Raw genomic sequence first — 18,340 nt, forward strand, 5'->3', positions numbered from 1 at the left:
AAGCAGAGAGAGGGCCAGGGTTGGGCTTATCAGTCTTCCAGCCCAGCCCCTGCCTACAGACATAAATAGGCCAGGGGAGATGAGCTGGGCACTCACTCCGGGACTGTTGGAGAGCTCCAGGGAGGTAAGTGAGGCTGGCTACCTGTCCTAGGCTACTCTGGCTCCCTAGTGCCTCCCAAGGGATGTTCCACTCTGTGGGTATCTGGGCCTTTTCCCACTCTACACCCTTATTCTTTCACTGGCTTGACTGTGGGGTGCAAGTGAGGGGCTCCCCTTCAGCCCAGCAATTCTTTTTCTTCAGGTCACCCACACCCTTGAGGATGAAAGCTGTGGTGCTGGCCGTGGCTGTGCTCTTCCTGACGGGTAGGTACCTCCAGCCTAGAGAAGCAACAGTTGGAGTGGAGTGGGCTTCTGCTTAGGCCCCCATGGCCTACCTTCCTGGGCAGAGAACAGAATTCTCTCTGGTCTCTTTCCTGACTCTTCAGCTCAGACCCCAGCCCAGAGCTGGTCTGACATAGGTCTCTCCTGCATCCCCAGGGAGCCAGGCTCGGCACTTCTGGCAGCAAGATGAGCCCCCCCAGAGCTCTTGGGACAGAGTGAAGGATTTCGCTACTGTGTATGTGGATGCGGTCAAAGACACCGGCAGAGACTATGTGTCCCAGTTTGAAACCTCCGCCTTGGGCAAACAGCTGAAGTAAGAAAGGACCCAGCCTGGGACCTTGGAGCAGGGCAAAGGTTGTCCGTCTAGGGTGGGCAAAGAGGTCTGCGAGAAGACTCCGTAACTTAACTGGCCAAATCTTCACCTGCTAGCCTACCATTTGGGCACCATGGCAGGTTCCAATGAAGGAATAGGGATGGGATTCACCTGGTGGTGGGTAACCACAGCCCCTCTTTCTGCCTATGAATGCAAAATTCCCTTCCCCTGGGTAAGCCCCAGTACTGGTCAGGCAGCACAAAAAGGGAACTGGCCTGGCAATAGGTACCAACCCCATCTGTGTCCTTGGTACCTCAGGCCATGTGTACAGAGGGATGTGGAAGCAGGGGTAGGGAGTTAGAGGGGTGCATGTCCCGGGAAACTAGAGATACAACAATTGCACTTCCGGAAACAGGTGGCACCCAGGACTGCCCCAGACCTGGGGCAGTGCAAGATGCCTGGGGCCTTCTCTCAGCTGCTCTCTCCTCCTCCAGCCTGAATCTCCTGGAGAACTGGGACACCCTGGGCTCATCCGTTGGTCGCCTGCAGGAACAGCTGGGCCCGGTGACTCAGGAGTTCTGGGATAACCTAGAAAAGGACACAGATTGGCTGAGGCAGGAGATGAACAAGGACCTGGAGGATGTGAAGACAAAGGTGCAGCCCTATCTGGACCAATTCCAGAGCAAGTGGCAGGAGGAGGTGGCTCGCTACCGCCAGAAAGTGGAGCCTCTGGGCGCCGAGCTGCGTGAGGGCGCGCGCCAGAAGCTGCAGGAGCTGCAGGAGAAGCTGGCCCCTGTGGGCGAGGATCTTCGTGACCGCATGCGCCAGCACGTTGACACTCTGCGCACAAAGTTGGCGCCCTACAGCGACAAGATGCGCGACCGCCTGGCTGAGCGCCTGGCCCAACTCAAGGACAGTGCCACCCTCGCAGAGTACCACACCAAGGCCACCGAACACCTGAAGACGTTCAGCGAGAAGGCCAAACCTGCTCTGGAGGACCTGCGCCAGGGCGTGATGCCCATGCTGGAGAGCTTCAGGGTCAGATTAATGAGTATGATCGACGAAGCCAGCAAGAAGCTGAGCGCCCAGTGAAGAGCCCACCTCCGCTCCCCACCCCTGCATTAGCTTTCTTAGAATAAATCTTTCCAAAATGGGATGGCTTCTTTCTTTGGGGGACATAGGGAGATCGCTAAAGGGACATCCAATGATGCAGGGACGTGGTACTGCAATGGGGATTCCTTTGTGCAGGACTCCTCAGTTCTCCAAGCTCACTCAGGCTGGGCACGAGGCTGATTAAGAGTATGAGACAGAATCCCTGTCCTAAGAAGGCTCTGAGGGAAATAGATGGCCAGGCAAAGTAACAGGGAGCCCCTTGAAAAGTGCCCCCACAGAGGCTCAAACCCCTAGTGCTGAGGCCCGGATTGGGAAAGGACCGGTTTCCTCTGCCAGAAGTGTTTCCAGGTGGGGTCCACTTGGGCAGACGATGTGTGAGCATCTTCCACTCCCTAGAGCCAGGATCCCTCAATTTAGCCAAAGAGACTGGAATTATTGGACAAGTGCAAATAAAATGCCTGGAATTTAACCCTCTCTCATGAACGAACTCCAACCCCCTCATCAAACTTCTCTTTTTCTTTCCCTCCGGCAAGACTCCCACGCAGTCATCCCCCCACTCGGAAACTGGCCGGCTGTGAAAGGCAGCTGTCACCGTGGCTTTAGCCACTCTACCTGCCAGCTGGGCAAAAACCCTTCGTGGTACTGATCCCCACGTTTATTAGAGAGGCCTTCATATCCATCTTCAAATCACGAATGTCCATGTCTGCTGGGGAGCTGATGCTGAAGTTAGTCACTGAAGGAAAGGTGGGACGGGATGAATTGTCCTTGCACCTTTAATCCTGAAGCTCAGGAAGCAGACGAGGATATCTGTGAGTTCGAGACCAGTCTGGTCTACAGAGAGCCAGGACGGCCAGCACAACACAGAGAAACCCTGTCTTGAAAAAAAACAAAACAAACTTTTATTACACTGGGCTAATAAGATGGCAGGCTCACAAAGTAGAGGCAATTGCCACCAAGCCTGAGAACCTGAATTTAGTACTTGGGACTCACTCCACACACACACACACACACACACACACACACACACACACACACACACACACAAATGCAAATAAGTGTAATTTAAAATTTTATTACATTTATTTAACGTGTGTGGGTTTTCACGTGCCACAGAACATGCGTGGCGCTCAGAGGACAACTTACAGGAGTTCTCTTTGTCCACCATGTGGGTCCCAAAGACCAAGCTCAGGCCACCAGGATTAGAGTAGCAAGTGCCTCTACCACCTGAGCCATCTTGCCGGGCCTTGTTTAGTTACTCATTTATTCATTTCCTCCTGAGACAGCGTCTCAGACAGACCAGGCTGGCCTCAAACCCAGTCTGCAGCCAACGATGCTCTTTAACTTCTCATCTTTCTGCCTCCATCTCCCAAGTGCTGGGTCCAGGGGTACAGGACTGTACCACCATGCCAAGTTTATGCAGTGCTGGGGCTCAAACCCAGACCTTTGTGCATGCCAGGCAAGCCTTCTACCAACTCAGCTACACACCAAGCCCGGGTTGTTCATTATTTAGACCAGCCTGCTGTGGGTGCACACAATTACTTTAAGTGTAACAAAGTACTCGTGTTCATGCAGGTGAGGGTGTATGCACGTTCTCACAGGAACAACCTTTCTCTCACTCGACTGGCCCCTCTTCATCCTCTTGTTAGTACGCAGGTGGTCTTCACACATCCGGGGAGTCCCTCTCCCTCCTCCCAAGGCTCCATTCCCATCCCCAGTGTATCTTCATGAGCCCCTGGATGAAGGGGTGGGCTTTTAAGCCGCTAATCACACAGAGCGACAACAGGTATCAAGCCAGGTTTGGGTGGAAGGCTTCCAGGTGTGGACACTGAGACTGCCAGCTCTGGGCGGTCAGGAAGAGAAGCCCCTGTTGGATTTCCAGAGAGAACGCAGTCCAGGCAGCTGGGTGTGCCGGCGCTGTCCAGAAAGGAGCCGCCAACACCTGGCAGAGGTTTTCCCCATGACCACAAAGTGGAAAATGGATGTCTGGCCCTGCAGTGTGCTTGCTCTTGACCCAGGGCAATCCCTGTCACCTCTCTGAACACTGGCCATTGATTCTACAGGGTGGGCGACCTGTTTTGTGACCCTGGATCTCTCTGAAGTCAGTGCTTTGGGGTGGTGGGAACATAGTAAACAACCCTGTTGGGATTCCCAGGCCCTTGGGTCTCCATGCCAGTCTAAGAGGTCAGGCAGCTGAGCTACCACAGTGAGGACCTGGACTGCACAGATGCTACGCCTCGTGCTTTTGAACGCTACTATTTCATCTTCATAACAAGCCTGCTGTGCAGGGGGCGGATCGTGCCCACCTTATACATAGGAAATGGAGGCAGCTGAGTTGCGGTGGAGTCAAGCCTTAGCCAACCAGCCTCCCACCCCGCTTCCTTCCTCTCAGTGGGCTTCATGGCACCAGGCAGCCTGGAGCACGCAAACCAGTTACACAGGCTTCGTGATCACATCTGACCTCAACTCTGAAGATGACATTCAAGGGCCAGCTAGACAGTATCCCTACTCAAGACACATTGTCCCCCCACTTGACAGTTTGTCACAGGATGTAATTGCAACTCTGTTGCTGATTTGCTCTCTCACCTACCACATCAAGGCAAGCAGGTAAACAGAACCAGTCCGACTTACAAAGGAAGAAATGCCCCGGAGACAACTAAAGAGGCGGAGGAGGCACAGCCCAGGTCCACTCATTCCCATGCCCAGACATCATGGTCGGTGGGACACCCCCACTCATGGCAGCTTCTTATCCAGCTTTATTAGGAGCAGTCTGTTTAGGTGAGGTCTGGGGAAGGGGTGAAAACACGAGAATGCTTTCCTTTGGGGGACACCCAGCCTGCCCAGAGGCAAACAGGATGGACATACAGGTACATTTGGAATATAGAGGTCTCAAGGCTCAGCAGCTGGGGTTGGTTGGGCCTTGAGGGTAGAATCCCAGAGGCCGGAGAACTTGTCAGTAAAGGTGCTCCAGTAATCTTTCAGGGAGCTGAGGCCACCGTCCATCCAGCCCCTGGGGGTTAAAGCAATAAGAAGCATCCATCAAGGTCCCTGTGAAAGGTTCCCCTGCAGTCAGCCAGAACCACAAAGCCCTATTGGCTCTCCAAGCCATCAGCACCACCTCACCTAGCACCAGCCCGGAAATGCCTGCAGCTAACTCCCAGAGAGGAAGAGATGGCAAAGGTGGTGGAGGGGCAGCCTAATGTAGAATTCTACATTTTCCCTGGTTAGACCAGACCTTCGTGGCTGCCCAACCCCACCACATCAAGCCCCTTTCAGGCCTGAGGGTAGGGTGATGCTTAAGGTCAGCCTGTCTTTGTGGTCAGTGTAAATAGTGTCCTGAAGGTGTCCCATCGCTGGCTCTGCACGTGTGGGGCAGAGGGGGGCAGCCTCTCATTTAAAAAGTTACTGGAGGACCCATGAGCTGTGCGACCTAGCCAGATCACCTATCTTCTCAGAGTCAATTTTCTCCCCTGCAAAGCTGGGGAAATCATACCCTCTCCACAGCCCGTTCTGGGGACAAAGAACATTTGTCAACATCTTCTGCTACATAGGTCAATATCAAATGCCAGTCAAAGCCCTGGGCCAGCAGGCAGGGGTGAGGACCAGACCCACAGTAGGCAGATGTCTAACACAGATTGGACCAGGGGCAGAGCCCTGCAACACAGGCTGAAACTAGAGCAGGTGGGCCCCCAAGCGAGCCGCTAGCCCCATGCTTGGAGAAGAGAACGTGCAGCCAGGGCTCTATGTACCTGAGGCTGCTCCAAGGAGAAGCAAAGGAGGCAGAAGAGGGCTGCTTGCTCTGCTTCTCACCTCAGCCACAGTACCCAGAAAAGGCCCCACAAAGGAGCAGAGGCTCAGACAGGCCCAGACCCTGGGTAAACTGGGGGAACTGCGGTCTCTGTGTGGGAGTCTCAAGAAAAGGGCAGGGGGAGGAGGGGAGGAAACAGGAGAAGAGCACCAGTAGGCATACCTGGCCTGCACAGCCATCTCGGACTCCTGCACACTGGTTAGAGCATCCTGTACCTTCTTGGCGGCCTGTTCCACGTAGCCCAGCAGCAAGGACCCTTCTACCTCTTCAGCTCCTGCGAAAGAGTGGAGCTGAGCCCTGCCAGCCCACAGCTCCTCCGCAGCCCCCACTCATCAGGACAGGGTCCCCAGACCGGCTCTCATAGAAACCCCAGCCCCAACCCCCAAAACTCACGAGCAGATGCAAGGAGCGCCAAGAGGGCCACGATGAGGAGCACCCGGGGCTGCATGGCACCTATGCACCTGCAGGAAATTGCTTGTGAGAGGAATCTGTGGAAGGATCCACCCTACTGAGGCCCTTCCCTGGAGACTGCCATGGGCCCTGGGGTGAATCCCAAGCCCCTCTCCTAATGATATCCGCTCTCAGACAGGGAACTATAGGAGATCCAGGCCCCAGGGTAGGGTGGAAGGTTGGGTGTAGAAAGCCTCCACAGAATGGAACATCTGCTCATTCTCTCCCCTGATGTGCTGGGTGACATCAGGTTTCTGTCCCTTCCTAGATCTCAGTGTTTCTGTCTGGAGCAGACATGAATGTCAAAGGCTTCCAATAACTCTGGACATGCGGAGCAAGAGACAGCGTGACCCAGTTCTAGTCAGCTCTGCCACTACCCAGTGCAGGGCTTTTGGTCCAGTGGCCTCCCCTTCCTCAACTTCTAGCCCTCCCCCACCTACCAGGAACCCAAGGGTGGAGGCTACTCATGGATCACAAGCCTTTCATAGGCTACCTGGCTGGCTGGCAAAGGCTTCCTCTGGCTCTCTGTACCCTCCCTCCCTTCCTGTCCTCCCCAGGGGCATTACCTGGAGTAGCTAGTTGCTTCTAGGGATAAACTGATCATGCAAGCGGGAGGGCCCTGACCTGTTTTATATTGGCCCCAGGATGGAACAGCGGGCACAGAAGGCCCAGTGAGCTGGCCAAAGGTCACCTGCTGAGCAGTTCAGACCAGAGCCTGAGGCAGGGAGGCCATGCAGCCAGCTGCCAGAAGAATTGAGAAATCCCTCTGAGATTGCCCACGCTATTTCCCTCCACCTCCACAGCCAAAGGCTCAGCTACTTGCTTCCCCCATGAGGCGGGTGGGATGGAGAAAGGCTTAGAGGACAAGCCTCAGGCCTCAGACCGGCTTTAGCCCTTCACATTGACCTCCCAGACCCATCTCTCCTGCACAACCCAGACAATAGCCTGCAGCCAATGACAGGCCTCTGCAGAAGCCACTTGGAGGCCTCGGGGTGGAAAGGAATGGGGAGTCTGGTACAGCCACAGATCAGCAGTGGCAGGATTCGGGTGGGAGGTGGCAAGGGGGAGGTCACATGCAGCCCCCCCCACCTCCACCAAAGGCCTCCGCCCACCGCTGTGTTCCCAGAAGTCCCTTCTGCTGTACCCGGGCAGGGGTTGGTGAGAGAAGGGCAAAGATCATGCTAAACCCAATGCCTTTGCCCCTCCCTCTGCCATGTGCCTCCTCCTGCCCTCTGGACCCATGATAGCATCCTGAGATGGGAGCAGGGCTCGTGGCTGGATGATATCTGACCCCTACGTAACCCCTGACTGTCGGGGCAGCAAGGTATGGAAAGTCTATTCATGAAGAAGGTCAAGGAGGTGCTGTGGGGGCAAACAGCTGCCCAGGAGGGCCCTTAGACTTCTTGAAACTAAGATGTCCTCTGAGCTAGTACTGAGAACCACAGCCCAGACAGGCAACATTGGAGGACATTGCCTTTTGGATGTGAAGACCTTGGAGTCAAGAAATTCTAGGTTTAAATGATATTTTTGGGACTTGGGAAATAGGCCAGTTGGGCAAAATGCTCTCATCTTACAAGTGTGAAGACCTTAGTTCAATCCCCAGTATCCATGTAAAACATGAGTGTGGTGATATCCACTTGTAATCCCTGCACTGGGGGCAAGGAGATAGGTGACAGACAGGTAGCCAGCTATCTGGAGCTAATGGTCAGTCAGTCTTTCCCCTTCAGTGAGTCCTAGATACCACTGAGAGACCCTGTCTCTGAAGCAAGGTGAACAGCTCTTGAAGAATGTTTGAGACAGACTAACAGCTGGCTTCCACAGGCATACACGTCACATGTGTGTACGCACCTGCGCACATACAAACAAACACGTAACTTATCTTTGACACTGACTCACATGGTCTGTGCTCAGGAATGTAACACCTCCGAGCCTCTGTTTACCCTGCTAATGGGGACAGAATACTGATTTCCCAGAGCATAGAGAAACGTACAGCAGCTGGCTCAGGGCAGGACTGACTTGCAATCCCCCCACCTCCTTAAGCAGGGACAGCTGCGCCAGAGATGGGAAGAGGTAGAGAAATGGGACTTTAAGCAGGCAGCGTCCTGTCTGCACGACAGCAGGGCCTGAGAAAGGAGCCTGGCTTTACCCCCTGAACTCCTAATCTTTATCTTTGCCTGACACTTGAAACTCGGTCTACCAGAATCTCATCCTTTTGACATAAGACTGTTTCAAGGGAGACTGGGATAGCGTTTCCTTATGAGTCCAGCACTACTCTGGAAACAGGTAGGGCGATCCTGGGTTGGGATCAGCCTGGACTACATACTGTGACCCCGTCTCAAAACAAAAGAAACAATAGTTTGTTTTCTGTTAAAACATAAGTTGTCCAAACCCTGTGACTTAGAAATTGCTAACTCCATTTTCTGGCTAAAAACCAAAGGCCCCAGTCAGGCAGAGGCCTACTCGGTGCATAACACCCAGCCGTGGAAAAGCTGGGTCCCAGCACCTGAGCTGGCCCTCGGCAGCCGTTTCTACCTAAGCTTCCTCTAAGAAAAGCCCTTGGTGACAGCCAGGAGGGAAGGGCAGTGAGGAGAGGTACCAGGATCAGGCACTGTGTGTGGTGACAGGAACTGCTCGGCTCGGTCCTCTTCTTGTCTCTTGCCCCAAGGCAAAGGGCACAACAGGACTCAGATCCCAACCTGGGATTCGGTACCAGGTGCTTGGCCCTGAGAATGCTGTGCTCCTTTTCCACTGGGAGGGAGGTCTGGGAAGCCTGCCAGCTCCACTGCACAGAACATGCCCCCTGAATCAAAGAAAGCCCAAACGTGCTGGCCAAGAGCCCCAGCCATGTGATACTGAGCTACACGGTGTGTGAACCCCACATAGCTGGCCTGCAGGGTATCCTGGGACCTGGGGCCTGGGACTGAGCCTCTTCCAGAATATTTGTGTCTTCTCGCCCATCCAGCTTGGGCCTCAGGAGGCCTCTTGGTGGCTTTCTGGCCTAGATTCCTCTGTAGAGAGGACTGTACTTGACTTACAGACCCAGACCCAGGGAGGAACCAACAGTGGGTGGGTATCTTTCTCTCGCTATGATACAGCATCTTGGCAAACACAAATCGAGGGTTTTGTCCTGGCTCACCGGTGGGGAAGTCTTGGTGGCAGGAGTTTAAAGCAACTGGTCACAACTAAAAACCGAGAGCTGTGAAATGCTGGCTCTCAGCTCAGCTTGGCTAGCTGTCTCCATTCTCTGCAGCCTAGGATCTTCACCCAGAGACCCCCCCCCTCCCAGGCGGTTCAAGGCTCTGCCCAATTGATAGTTAACATTAACCATCGCAGTGTTGATGCTTGGACTGAGCATGGCCCTCAAGAGCAGCTGCCAGTCTCCTTCTGTCTGGCTCAGAGCAGGCTGGGTGATGAGAGTCCCAGGGCTCTGCTCTGACCCTATATGGGCAGATTTAAGGGTGGCTAGAGATGACGGAGAGCTGTCAGCCTCACTGGCCATGAGCTCTGGATGAACGCAGGCAAACAGATGGAGGGTCAGAGTGCCAAGACCCCTTGACCCTCTGTGCCCAATGTCCCCTGACTGGTGCAGCTGTTCACCAACAGCTGAGATATGGGGTTCCCACTTTGCCCCGCCCTCTATGCAAATTACTTGCAGATGCAAATGGAATATGCCCTCGTCTTGGAGAAGTCGATATGCTCATGTATGCTTTGTCAGGAGGCAGTACACCCTCTGTGCTAGGGCGGTACATACATGAGTGCTGGGCGCGCATGTATGCATGCTGTCCCAGTCTCTTAGCTCAGAGCCAAGTTCTGTGTCCACAGACAACTTGGATATCCATGCATATCTGCCAATCAATCACTGGCAGCCATTCTTGAACAAGCTTAAGTAACATAGGTCTTCTCAGAGAGGGTACAAACGGGCAGCTACCTCCGGACCTGTCCCATGCTGGTGGCACCTGGTACTCAGACTGCAAGTCCAGAAGGTGCAGTTGCAGCCGAGGTGTCCCATGTGACTTGTCCCCTGTCAGTTCTGACCTTTGGGACCAGCACAGGCTGGACCAGGCCTGATTCGGCAGAGTAAACTGGAGACCAATGAGTCAATGGTACAGAGAGATTAGCCTTTTTAGAGGCAAAACATGGCTAATATTCAATGAGCACTTACTGTGTACTGGATTATCTCACATAATCTTTTACCACTGAGACTCAGAGGAGTCATGAGACTTGACAAAGGCCACATGGTCCAGACCGCATAGAATTCAGGTGTAAACCCAGTCAGACTCCAGAGCCTGAACTCAGAAAACACCGAGAGGCGACAAGATGACTCTGGGTTGAGTCATCAAACCTGATGACATTCTCAAGTTGTCTTCTGACCCCGACTCATGTGTTGTGATGCAGCCATACCCACCCCCACCGAATAGAAGTAAAAAAAAAAAAGAAACTCACTAAGCGTGGCTGCTTTAGGAAGGATTTCACTCCTGGCCACTTGAGGACACATTGCGGTCTAATGGGGACTCAGCAGGGGAGGGCAGCTGTCTCTAGTCCCGCGAGACCAGCCAATCAGGACACATTTAAAAAATGGGTGGTGATGTAGCAAAGCAAACTTGGCACAACTGTGGTCTCTTCTGAGGGTTCTTGTTTCACAAATATCTTGTGGACAGCAGTCAATGATGGGTATCATCGTGCAGTCCTGGGTGGGGCCATGGAGGCCCCACACTCACTGTAGTCTGGAACCTTTCCTCTGGATGTCCCCTGCAACTGTATGTGTGGACACATTTGGAGTCTTAGCAGGAGATCAAAAAACTCACTTTCCACAGCAGTGTCTGTCACCTTCTGTTGGTGGCCATTCTGTATGACTCTTGACTGTGGCTGAGGACAGTGGAATAGCAATCGAGCCTTAATCAGCCCCACTGTCTCAGTGTTGCCTCCAGTCCACTCGGTGACCCTCTGAGGGAAAGGGAGCCTCTCTCTCTCTGCCACTCTCTAGAGAGGGTCAGGTTCTCTGCTACCTTCCCAGCTCTGATCCACGGAAGATCACCATCATTAGTCTCAGCACTTACTTCCGGCTAAGCCCCTTGCCCATTTCACAAATACTGTATAATTTAATATAACAAATTATACATTGTCCAAAGGGGAAACTGAGGCTTGGGACTTAAGATAACTAGACTGAGGTGATTCAGCTTGACAGTCATGAGACATAAAGCACACTTACGCTTAACCCCTTCAATCCTGGGTTCTGACCAAGGGTTGTTGCAGATACCTAGGCCACAGCTCACTGCCTGCTGCAGCCCTGAATGGGCCTGGTGTTTTGTCCATAGCTGATATTCTGAGACAGAGTTTGGGTTGGCGACAGCTATCAGAGAGGGCCTGTCTCACTGGGGCAGAAAGAGGAGACCTGGACCTTGTTCCCCAAGGCTGGCACAAACCCAGAGCTGCCAATGGGGCCTCTGGGGCCTCAGTCCTGCTCAGGGACACCCCTTGTCTCCCAGGCTTGTTTCTCTTGAAGTTCCCAGGTCCCCTTCCCAGACTCCTGAACAGGGAGGGTGGGGCCAACCCAACAAGGTCGCTTCCCCCTGCTGCCTGTGTTCTGTCAGCTTCCACGTTGTCTTCTTAGGGTCACTAAAGTCCAAGAGGCCTCCTGGGAAGGTGTGTCACCTTCCAACGTGGAGCCACACACTGGTGAGGAGGCGGAGAGAGAGGGCTGGAGGGGCTTTAAATGCGTGGCTGGCTTTGCCTGCAGTCAGTTCCGCAGCGACACAGGTGAACTGTTTATTCTCACTACCGGAAACATCCAGTGTAGCCAAGACTGTTGCAGCCCAGCGAGGAGCCCAGGATGTTCCTGAAGGCTGTGGTGCTGACCCTGGCCCTGGTGGCTATCACCGGTAAGTAGACACAGCTCTCTAGCCTCTGCTGCGTACGAGAGGCAGCGTGGAAAGGCAGCTCTAGAACTGTAGAACAGCCGAGGGTGGCCTTGGGTTTGCTGCTCCTACGAGAACAGGCCCTTGTTGGTACCAGGGCTCTCCGGGTTAACCCAGAGATGGAGAAATGGGTTGGGTTACCCCAACTCCAGCACCATCCAGCTCAGAGCTGAGGCAAGGGTCCAGAACAGGGATGTACACTGTTCGTGACTTGTGGCTGCTCTCTTCCCAGGCACCCGGGCTGAGGTCAGTGAGGACCAGGTGGCCACTGTGGTGTGGGACTACTTCATTCAGCTAGGCAACAATGCCAAGGAGGCTATGGAGAAAATCCAGAAGTCAGACATTACCCAACAGCTCAAGTAAGTGGGGTCAGTCTGCAACGCCAGGCTTTCTTGAAGGCCAAAGCTGATGAGAGGTGGGACACAAACACTTGGGATCCTTCCTTTCTCACTAGGGGAGTCTGGCCTCTCTGGACCTAGACTGTCCCTGTAAACAGGGAAGTTGGGCCCAGGGATCCATGCCTATAGTATCTTCCTAAGTGTGCTAAGTTTGGTAAATAGCCAAATCCCATTGCAAGCTCATGGTAGAAGGAGAAAGAAGACATGTCCTGTGAGGTGGGATTTCTAGAAACATGGGTGCCTGCGAAGTCAGGGGAAGGGAGGTTGGGATGTCTGCAGATGCTCTGATCGTGAGCAAGGACGTCAGACCCTGTGCCGCTGGAAGACTGCAAGGTTGCACAATGTGACCCTTGCCTGGGAGGTAGGGGGCGGGAGTTAAAGTCCAGTCCTGTTCTGTTCTTTAATCACAAGGAAAGGAGTCACGTGATAGGTAGATAAGGATGCTGAAGCCGAGCAGAAGTCTTGCAGATAAAAATCCAAAGGAACACTAATCCTAGTAGATTTCCTGAAAGTATGACCTACCCCAGGGAGGGCCATAGGGACAAGATGGAGGTTCTGCAGATAAAAATCCAAAGGAACACTAATCCTAGTAGATTTCCTGAAAGTATGACCTACCCCAGGGAGGGCCATAGGGACAAGATGGAGGTTCTGCAGATAAAAATCCAAAGGAACACTAATCCTAGTAGATTTCCTGAAAGTATGACCTACCCCAGGGAGGGCCACAGGGACAAGATGGAGGTCTTGCTTCCCATGGACACACTCCTGACCTAGACAGGTACATAAAGCAGAGTCTCTACTGCCAAGTGTAATGGGGCTTCTCTCCACCTTTCCCTGAAGCACCCTCTTCCAGGACAAACTTGGGAACGTGAATACATATGCAGATGACCTGCAGAAGAAGCTGGTGCCCTTTGCCGTGGAACTCGGTGAGCGCCTGGCCAAGGATACAGAGAGGGTAAAGGAAGAGATTAGAAAGGAACTGGAGGACCTACGAGCCCGCATGATGCCCCACGCCAACACCGTGAGCCAGACATTCGGGGAAAATGTGCAGAAGTTGCAGCAGCACCTGGGTCCCTATGCCGAGGGGCTGAAAACCCAGGTCAACACCCAGGCACAGGAGCTGAAGCGCCAGCTGACCCCCTACATGCAGCGCATGCAGACCACGCTGCAGGAGAACGTGGACAGCCTGCAGGCCTCAATGACGCCCTTCGCCAACGAGTTCAAGGACAAGTTTAACCAGAACGTGGAAGAGCTCAAGGCGCGCCTAACCCCCCGTGCCAGCGAGCTGAAGGCTACAATCGATCAGAACCTGCAGGAGCTGCGCAGCAGCCTGGCCCCTCTCGCCGAGGGTGTGCAGGAGAAACTCAACCATCAGCTCGAGGGCCTGGCCTTCCAGATGAAGAAGAACGCCGAGGAGCTTCAGACCAAGGTCTCCACCAACATCGAGCAGCTGCAGAAGAAACTGGCACCGCTGGTGGAAGACGTGCACAGCAAGCTGAAGGGCAACACCGAGGGACTGCAGAAGTCTCTGGAAGACCTGAACAGCCAGCTAGACCAGCAGGTGGAGGAGTTCCGGCGCACTGTGGAGCCCCTGGGGGAGATGTTCAACAAGGCCCTGGTGCAGCAGATGGAGCAGTTCAGGCAGCAGCTGGGCTCCAATTCGGGGGACGTGCAAAGCCACTTGAGCTTCCTGGAGAAGAACCTGAGGGAAAAGGTCAGCTTCTTTATGGGCAACCTGGAGAAAAAGGAGAGCCCAGACCAGCCCCTGGCCCTCCCCGTCCCCGAGCAGGTCCAGGAGCCCAACCCCAACCCCAGCCCAGTGGAGAGCTGACCTGTCCCTGGTGCCCGCGACCCATCCCAGCAGCAGACACCTGCCCTGCCACACCCCCTGTCTGCCCTGTCCCACCCCCTGTCTGCCCTGTCCCACCCCCAGTCTGCCAGTCTGCCCCTAAGCACTCCTTGTACCTGCTCGAGGACACTTGTCCAGCAGGAGGTGATGTCTCATCTAACTACTCAATAAAGCAACTGAGAAATTAGCCCCCATTGGCTGACATGTGATTCCTTGGGGGCTGGCCTGAGGTGGGGACGAGGACAATGCTGGCCTAAGCTGAGCAGCATCTGGCAGGGACCAGGGTGGCACTGTGGGGAACCTATCTGAGGCTCAGGGGTTGGTGTGACAGAGAGGACGGAGAGGAGAAGGCAGAAAAGATGTCAGTCTATCAGGAAACACACACCCCATTTACAGTCTCAGCCACTGCCAGTTAACAAAGGCCCTGGAGGTTCTAATCAAACTTCCAAGCACCAGACAAGCCAAAACGGCTTTGGTGGCATTGTGTGCCTGGAGACCGGGTTTCATGTTGACAGGGGCCCCAGGAGGGCAGCAAGACAGTTCATCACACAGCGAGTGCCTTCTTGCAGGGCTTGTGTCCTTGAACTAATTTATGTAAAAGTAAACCATTCTCCTCTATCCCACAGCACAGTGTAAATTTCTCCACCTGTTGGCTAAACCTGTTGACTGCAGAGCAGTGTGACAGAAACCACAGTATGTGGAGGAGTCAGGGTGGAGCAGGCGCTGGAGCTTGCAGAGAGCCCTGACACGCTCTGCTCAGCAGCCTCTTGAGGGATGGCCTGCCTGTCTGTCACAATGCTTGTGGCGCTGGCCTAAGAGATGGACCCGAGCAGTGGGCACAACCAGTCATGGCAGTTGCAACCTCTGAAATGAACAATTCCTCTCTGCCCTTGGAGACCCAAGGAGTGAGTCCCGGAGTAGAGTCAGCCCAGGGCTTCCTCCCACAGTTATGTCACAAACTGGCCGTTGCCTCCGACTCAGGTCTTTAAGTCACACCCGTGCTCCTCAGAATGGGGAAAGTCACCCTGCAATGCTCTGGAATGGACTGAAATATACTGGGGGTAGCCCCAGCTGCCCTGGCCTCCTCCTCTGCTCCCAAGGCTTCTTCAGTGTGTCATAAGTTCAGGCCTGGGTTTGAATCCTGGCTTCCCAGGTGCCTGCTGGGTGATTTGGGGGCAGGTAACTTTTTTTTTTTTTAAAGAAAAATGAGGAGGCTTGGGCCAGAGTTGTTCAGAAAGTCTGATGGTACACGGAGCCAGGCACTTACTCCTACCTCAAGTGCCATGGAAACACTCAACGAGCAGAGTGTGCTATGCTGCTATAGTGTAGAAGACACCCCAGAAATGTCCCCTTCTGCTCAGCTCCCTAGCCTCCAGGTCCAGGCCACCAAACCTTCAAATCTCCCCGGCCCCTTCTAACCGGATGCTCAGGTCAAACTGTCACAGCTACTCCCACCCATGACCACTAGCGGGACGACACAGGTGAGTACATTTTGCTAAGAGAACTGGCTCCTGGAGGCTTGCTGACCGGCTAGGAGAGGCTTCCTCAGAGCGCCAACACACAGAACAAAGGCTAAGTTGGTTTTCTGGGCTGGTTTGGAAACTTTCGCTCTCCCCTGTAGGTCTTCTAGATGAGTTCTGCCTCTCAAAGCCCCTGAGTCTCCCAGACCCCTGTTCATACTCCAAATCTTGAGTGGGACCCCTGAGGTTTTTTCCTGCTGTCTCCAGGACTGCCCCACCCACTCCCAGGGTCCAGGACTGCCCCACCCACTCCCAGGGTCCTAGTTTCCCTGAATGAGATACACTCGCTTGCTTTCTCCTGAGCCAGGATGTCACTCCTGGTCTTCAGTCTCTCAGGTTCCTGACCTGGCATACACTTCCCGGTCACAGCATTGCTTTTGGCTGCCTTAATACGCTGGATATTCCTGTCCCCTCAAACTCATGTGTTGAAATGAACTCACTGTGGTGAGTGTGTGTGTGTGTGTTTGCACGTGCACATTGTGTGTGTGTGTGTTTGTTTGGGTGGGTGGGTGTAAAGGTCAAAGGATAACCTCTGCTGTCATTCTCAAGAGCATCATTTGCTTCCTTTGAGACAGGGTCTCTCATTAGCCCGGAGCTCACCAATTAGGGCAGAAGGCTGGACAGTGATCCCCAAGGACCCGCTTGTCTAGGCCTTCCTGAAGTGAATGTGTTTCAACTATCAATATAATGATTTTGGGCTCACGCTTTTAATTTCAGCACCCAGAAGACAGAAGCAGGTGGATCTCTATGTGTTCCAGGCCAGCCTGGTTTACATAATGAATTCTAGGTCAGCCAGGGCTACACAGTGAGACCTGTCTCAAACAAAAACAATTAAACCAAAAGATGATGATGATATTAGGTTGGTCTATTTTGCCTCCTATCATTCAGTTTGGGGCTGGGTCTCTCCAGGATTAAACAGTTATATTTGGAGTTAACTTTTGAGTTTTCTGCCCATTGCCATGAAACCATCGCAAATGTTTTAAATTTACTGTGACCCCTGTGTCCTATGAAGAAAACACCCACAAAGATTCAGCTGGCTCACAGTGAGAAATGACAATCAAGGATTTGTGCAATCAACCTAGGACCAAGTTTCCAAGTTTCCCTCCCCTTGCCAGTGGGGGCGGCAGACCCAGGACAAGAGCAATGGTATCTCTTGGGAGACCACCTGCGGCTTCCTGGGAAGAGGGGAAGTGTGCAAAGATACTTGCAGGCAAATTTGAGAAAATATTGCCATCTTAAAGGAGGTCAAGAGAAGCAGAAGTGGCTTTGACAGGCCTACAGTTTTTAATCAAGGGCTGGGTCCTACTGAGAATGCTCAAATAGAAAATGGTCATTGTCAAGGGGCTAATCTTATATTCTCTTCTTTTAGTAAAAATTACATTTAGTTGTGTGTGTGTGTGTGTGTGTGTGTGTGTGTGCAAGCGCGTGGGCTTGCACATGTGCTGTGAATTTCTCCCAAACTTGTCATTGGTGATCTATAAGGAATGTGTGTGGTTTGTATGTATGTGTATATATACATATATACACCTTATCTATACCTTTATGCTTTGATTTGACCCAAAGAAACTCTAACAAGTCTGTTATTCCCATATGCTTTAGAAACCTCAGGTATTAGATGAAATATAATATCTTGAAAAAACGTAGCTAGGATTTTGGGTAGTTAGAGTAGATTAATAGATTCCATACAAATTTGGATATTTGCAACAAAATGTAATTTTTTTTAATTTAGAAAAAAAAAAGAGAGCTGGGTGGTGGTGGTGCACGCCTTTAATTTCAGCAGAGGCAGGTGGATCTCTGTGAGTTCGAGGCCAGCCTGGTCTAAAGTGTGAGTTCTAGAACAGCCAGGACCACACAAAGAAACCATGTCTCAAAAAAAAAAAAAAGATAAAGAAAAATAACAACAAACAGGATTGGAATTTTTACTTATGAAAGGGACCGTGGAGAGCTGTCCTCACTTCAGTGGTCAAACATAGCTAGACAGCACCATCTCTGTACCAGGAGGTGGTCCTCATCAGGTACCTGATTGCTGGAACCTGTATTTTGGAGTACCCAGTCTCTAGGACTGTGGGAGATAAACGTGTGGGCTTAAGGGAAAAAAATGAAAACTGAGCTTATATGAGCATTATTATTGTGAGATTTGTGCTCTTATGAGCCTTCTTATCTGTGGTATTTTGTTAGAGCAATCTGAACCGGTCTTTCACAAAGGCTGCCTGACTTCTGAATGTTCCTGCTTTGGCTGGGGAATTCCCCTTTGAGGAAGCTTTTGTTTCTGGTTTTTTTTTTTTTTTGAAATAGGGTCTCATGTATCCCAAGCTGATCTCAAATCTGATGTGTAGTCAAAGATGACTTTGAATGTCTGTTCCTCCTGGCTCCTTCAGCCAAATGCTAGAATTGCAGTGTGCACCACCGCCCCAGGCTCTTTGGTAAGTTTTAATTTTTAATTCTCTTATTTATACATTTATTTACTTATTTTCTGTGTGTATGTGGACACATACCCATGTGAATGTACGCATATGGGTACATGTGTGTGCGCTCCTGGCATTGGCATGGTATGTAGAGGTCTGAGGACAACTTTCAGGTTCACCAGGCGGGACCTGGG

At 52.6% G+C, this 18,340-nt stretch overlaps 3 protein-coding genes across 4 annotated transcripts; 2 read left to right on the forward strand and 1 right to left on the reverse strand.

Annotated features, from left to right (window-relative positions):
- Nucleotides 1–87: 87 nt before the first annotated feature.
- On the forward strand, nt 88–1,850 carry Apoa1 (apolipoprotein A1). The gene is made up of 4 exons (XM_005347256.2): nt 88–124; nt 302–363; nt 538–694; nt 1,189–1,850. The coding sequence occupies exons 2-4, from the start codon at nt 321–323 to the stop codon at nt 1,784–1,786; spliced, it is 798 nt and encodes a 265-aa protein (XP_005347313.1). The 5' UTR covers nt 88–124; nt 302–320; the 3' UTR covers nt 1,787–1,850.
- A 2,687-nt stretch (nt 1,851–4,537) lies between these two features.
- On the reverse strand, nt 4,538–6,680 carry Apoc3 (apolipoprotein C3). 2 transcript variants are annotated; one of them, XM_005347257.2, is made up of 4 exons: nt 6,629–6,680; nt 6,006–6,073; nt 5,775–5,886; nt 4,538–4,814 (listed from the first exon to the last, which is right to left on the reverse strand). In XM_005347257.2, the coding sequence occupies exons 1-4, from the start codon at nt 6,664–6,666 to the stop codon at nt 4,694–4,696; spliced, it is 339 nt and encodes a 112-aa protein (XP_005347314.1). In that variant the 5' UTR covers nt 6,667–6,680; the 3' UTR covers nt 4,538–4,693. The 2 variants fall into 2 exon arrangements, with proteins under 2 accessions (XP_005347314.1, XP_013201645.1); XM_013346191.1 differs by lacking the exon at nt 6,629–6,680 and adding an exon at nt 6,556–6,593.
- A 4,963-nt stretch (nt 6,681–11,643) lies between these two features.
- Apoa4 (apolipoprotein A4) lies at nt 11,644–14,408 on the forward strand. The gene is made up of 3 exons (XM_005347258.2): nt 11,644–11,941; nt 12,210–12,336; nt 13,213–14,408. The coding sequence occupies exons 1-3, from the start codon at nt 11,893–11,895 to the stop codon at nt 14,201–14,203; spliced, it is 1,167 nt and encodes a 388-aa protein (XP_005347315.1). The 5' UTR covers nt 11,644–11,892; the 3' UTR covers nt 14,204–14,408.
- The last annotated feature ends 3,932 nt before the right edge of the window (nt 14,409–18,340 follow it).

This window comes from Microtus ochrogaster, chromosome 5 (genome assembly GCF_000317375.1).
Source record: "Microtus ochrogaster isolate Prairie Vole_2 chromosome 5, MicOch1.0, whole genome shotgun sequence".
Classification (NCBI taxonomy): domain Eukaryota; kingdom Metazoa; phylum Chordata; class Mammalia; order Rodentia; family Cricetidae; genus Microtus; species Microtus ochrogaster.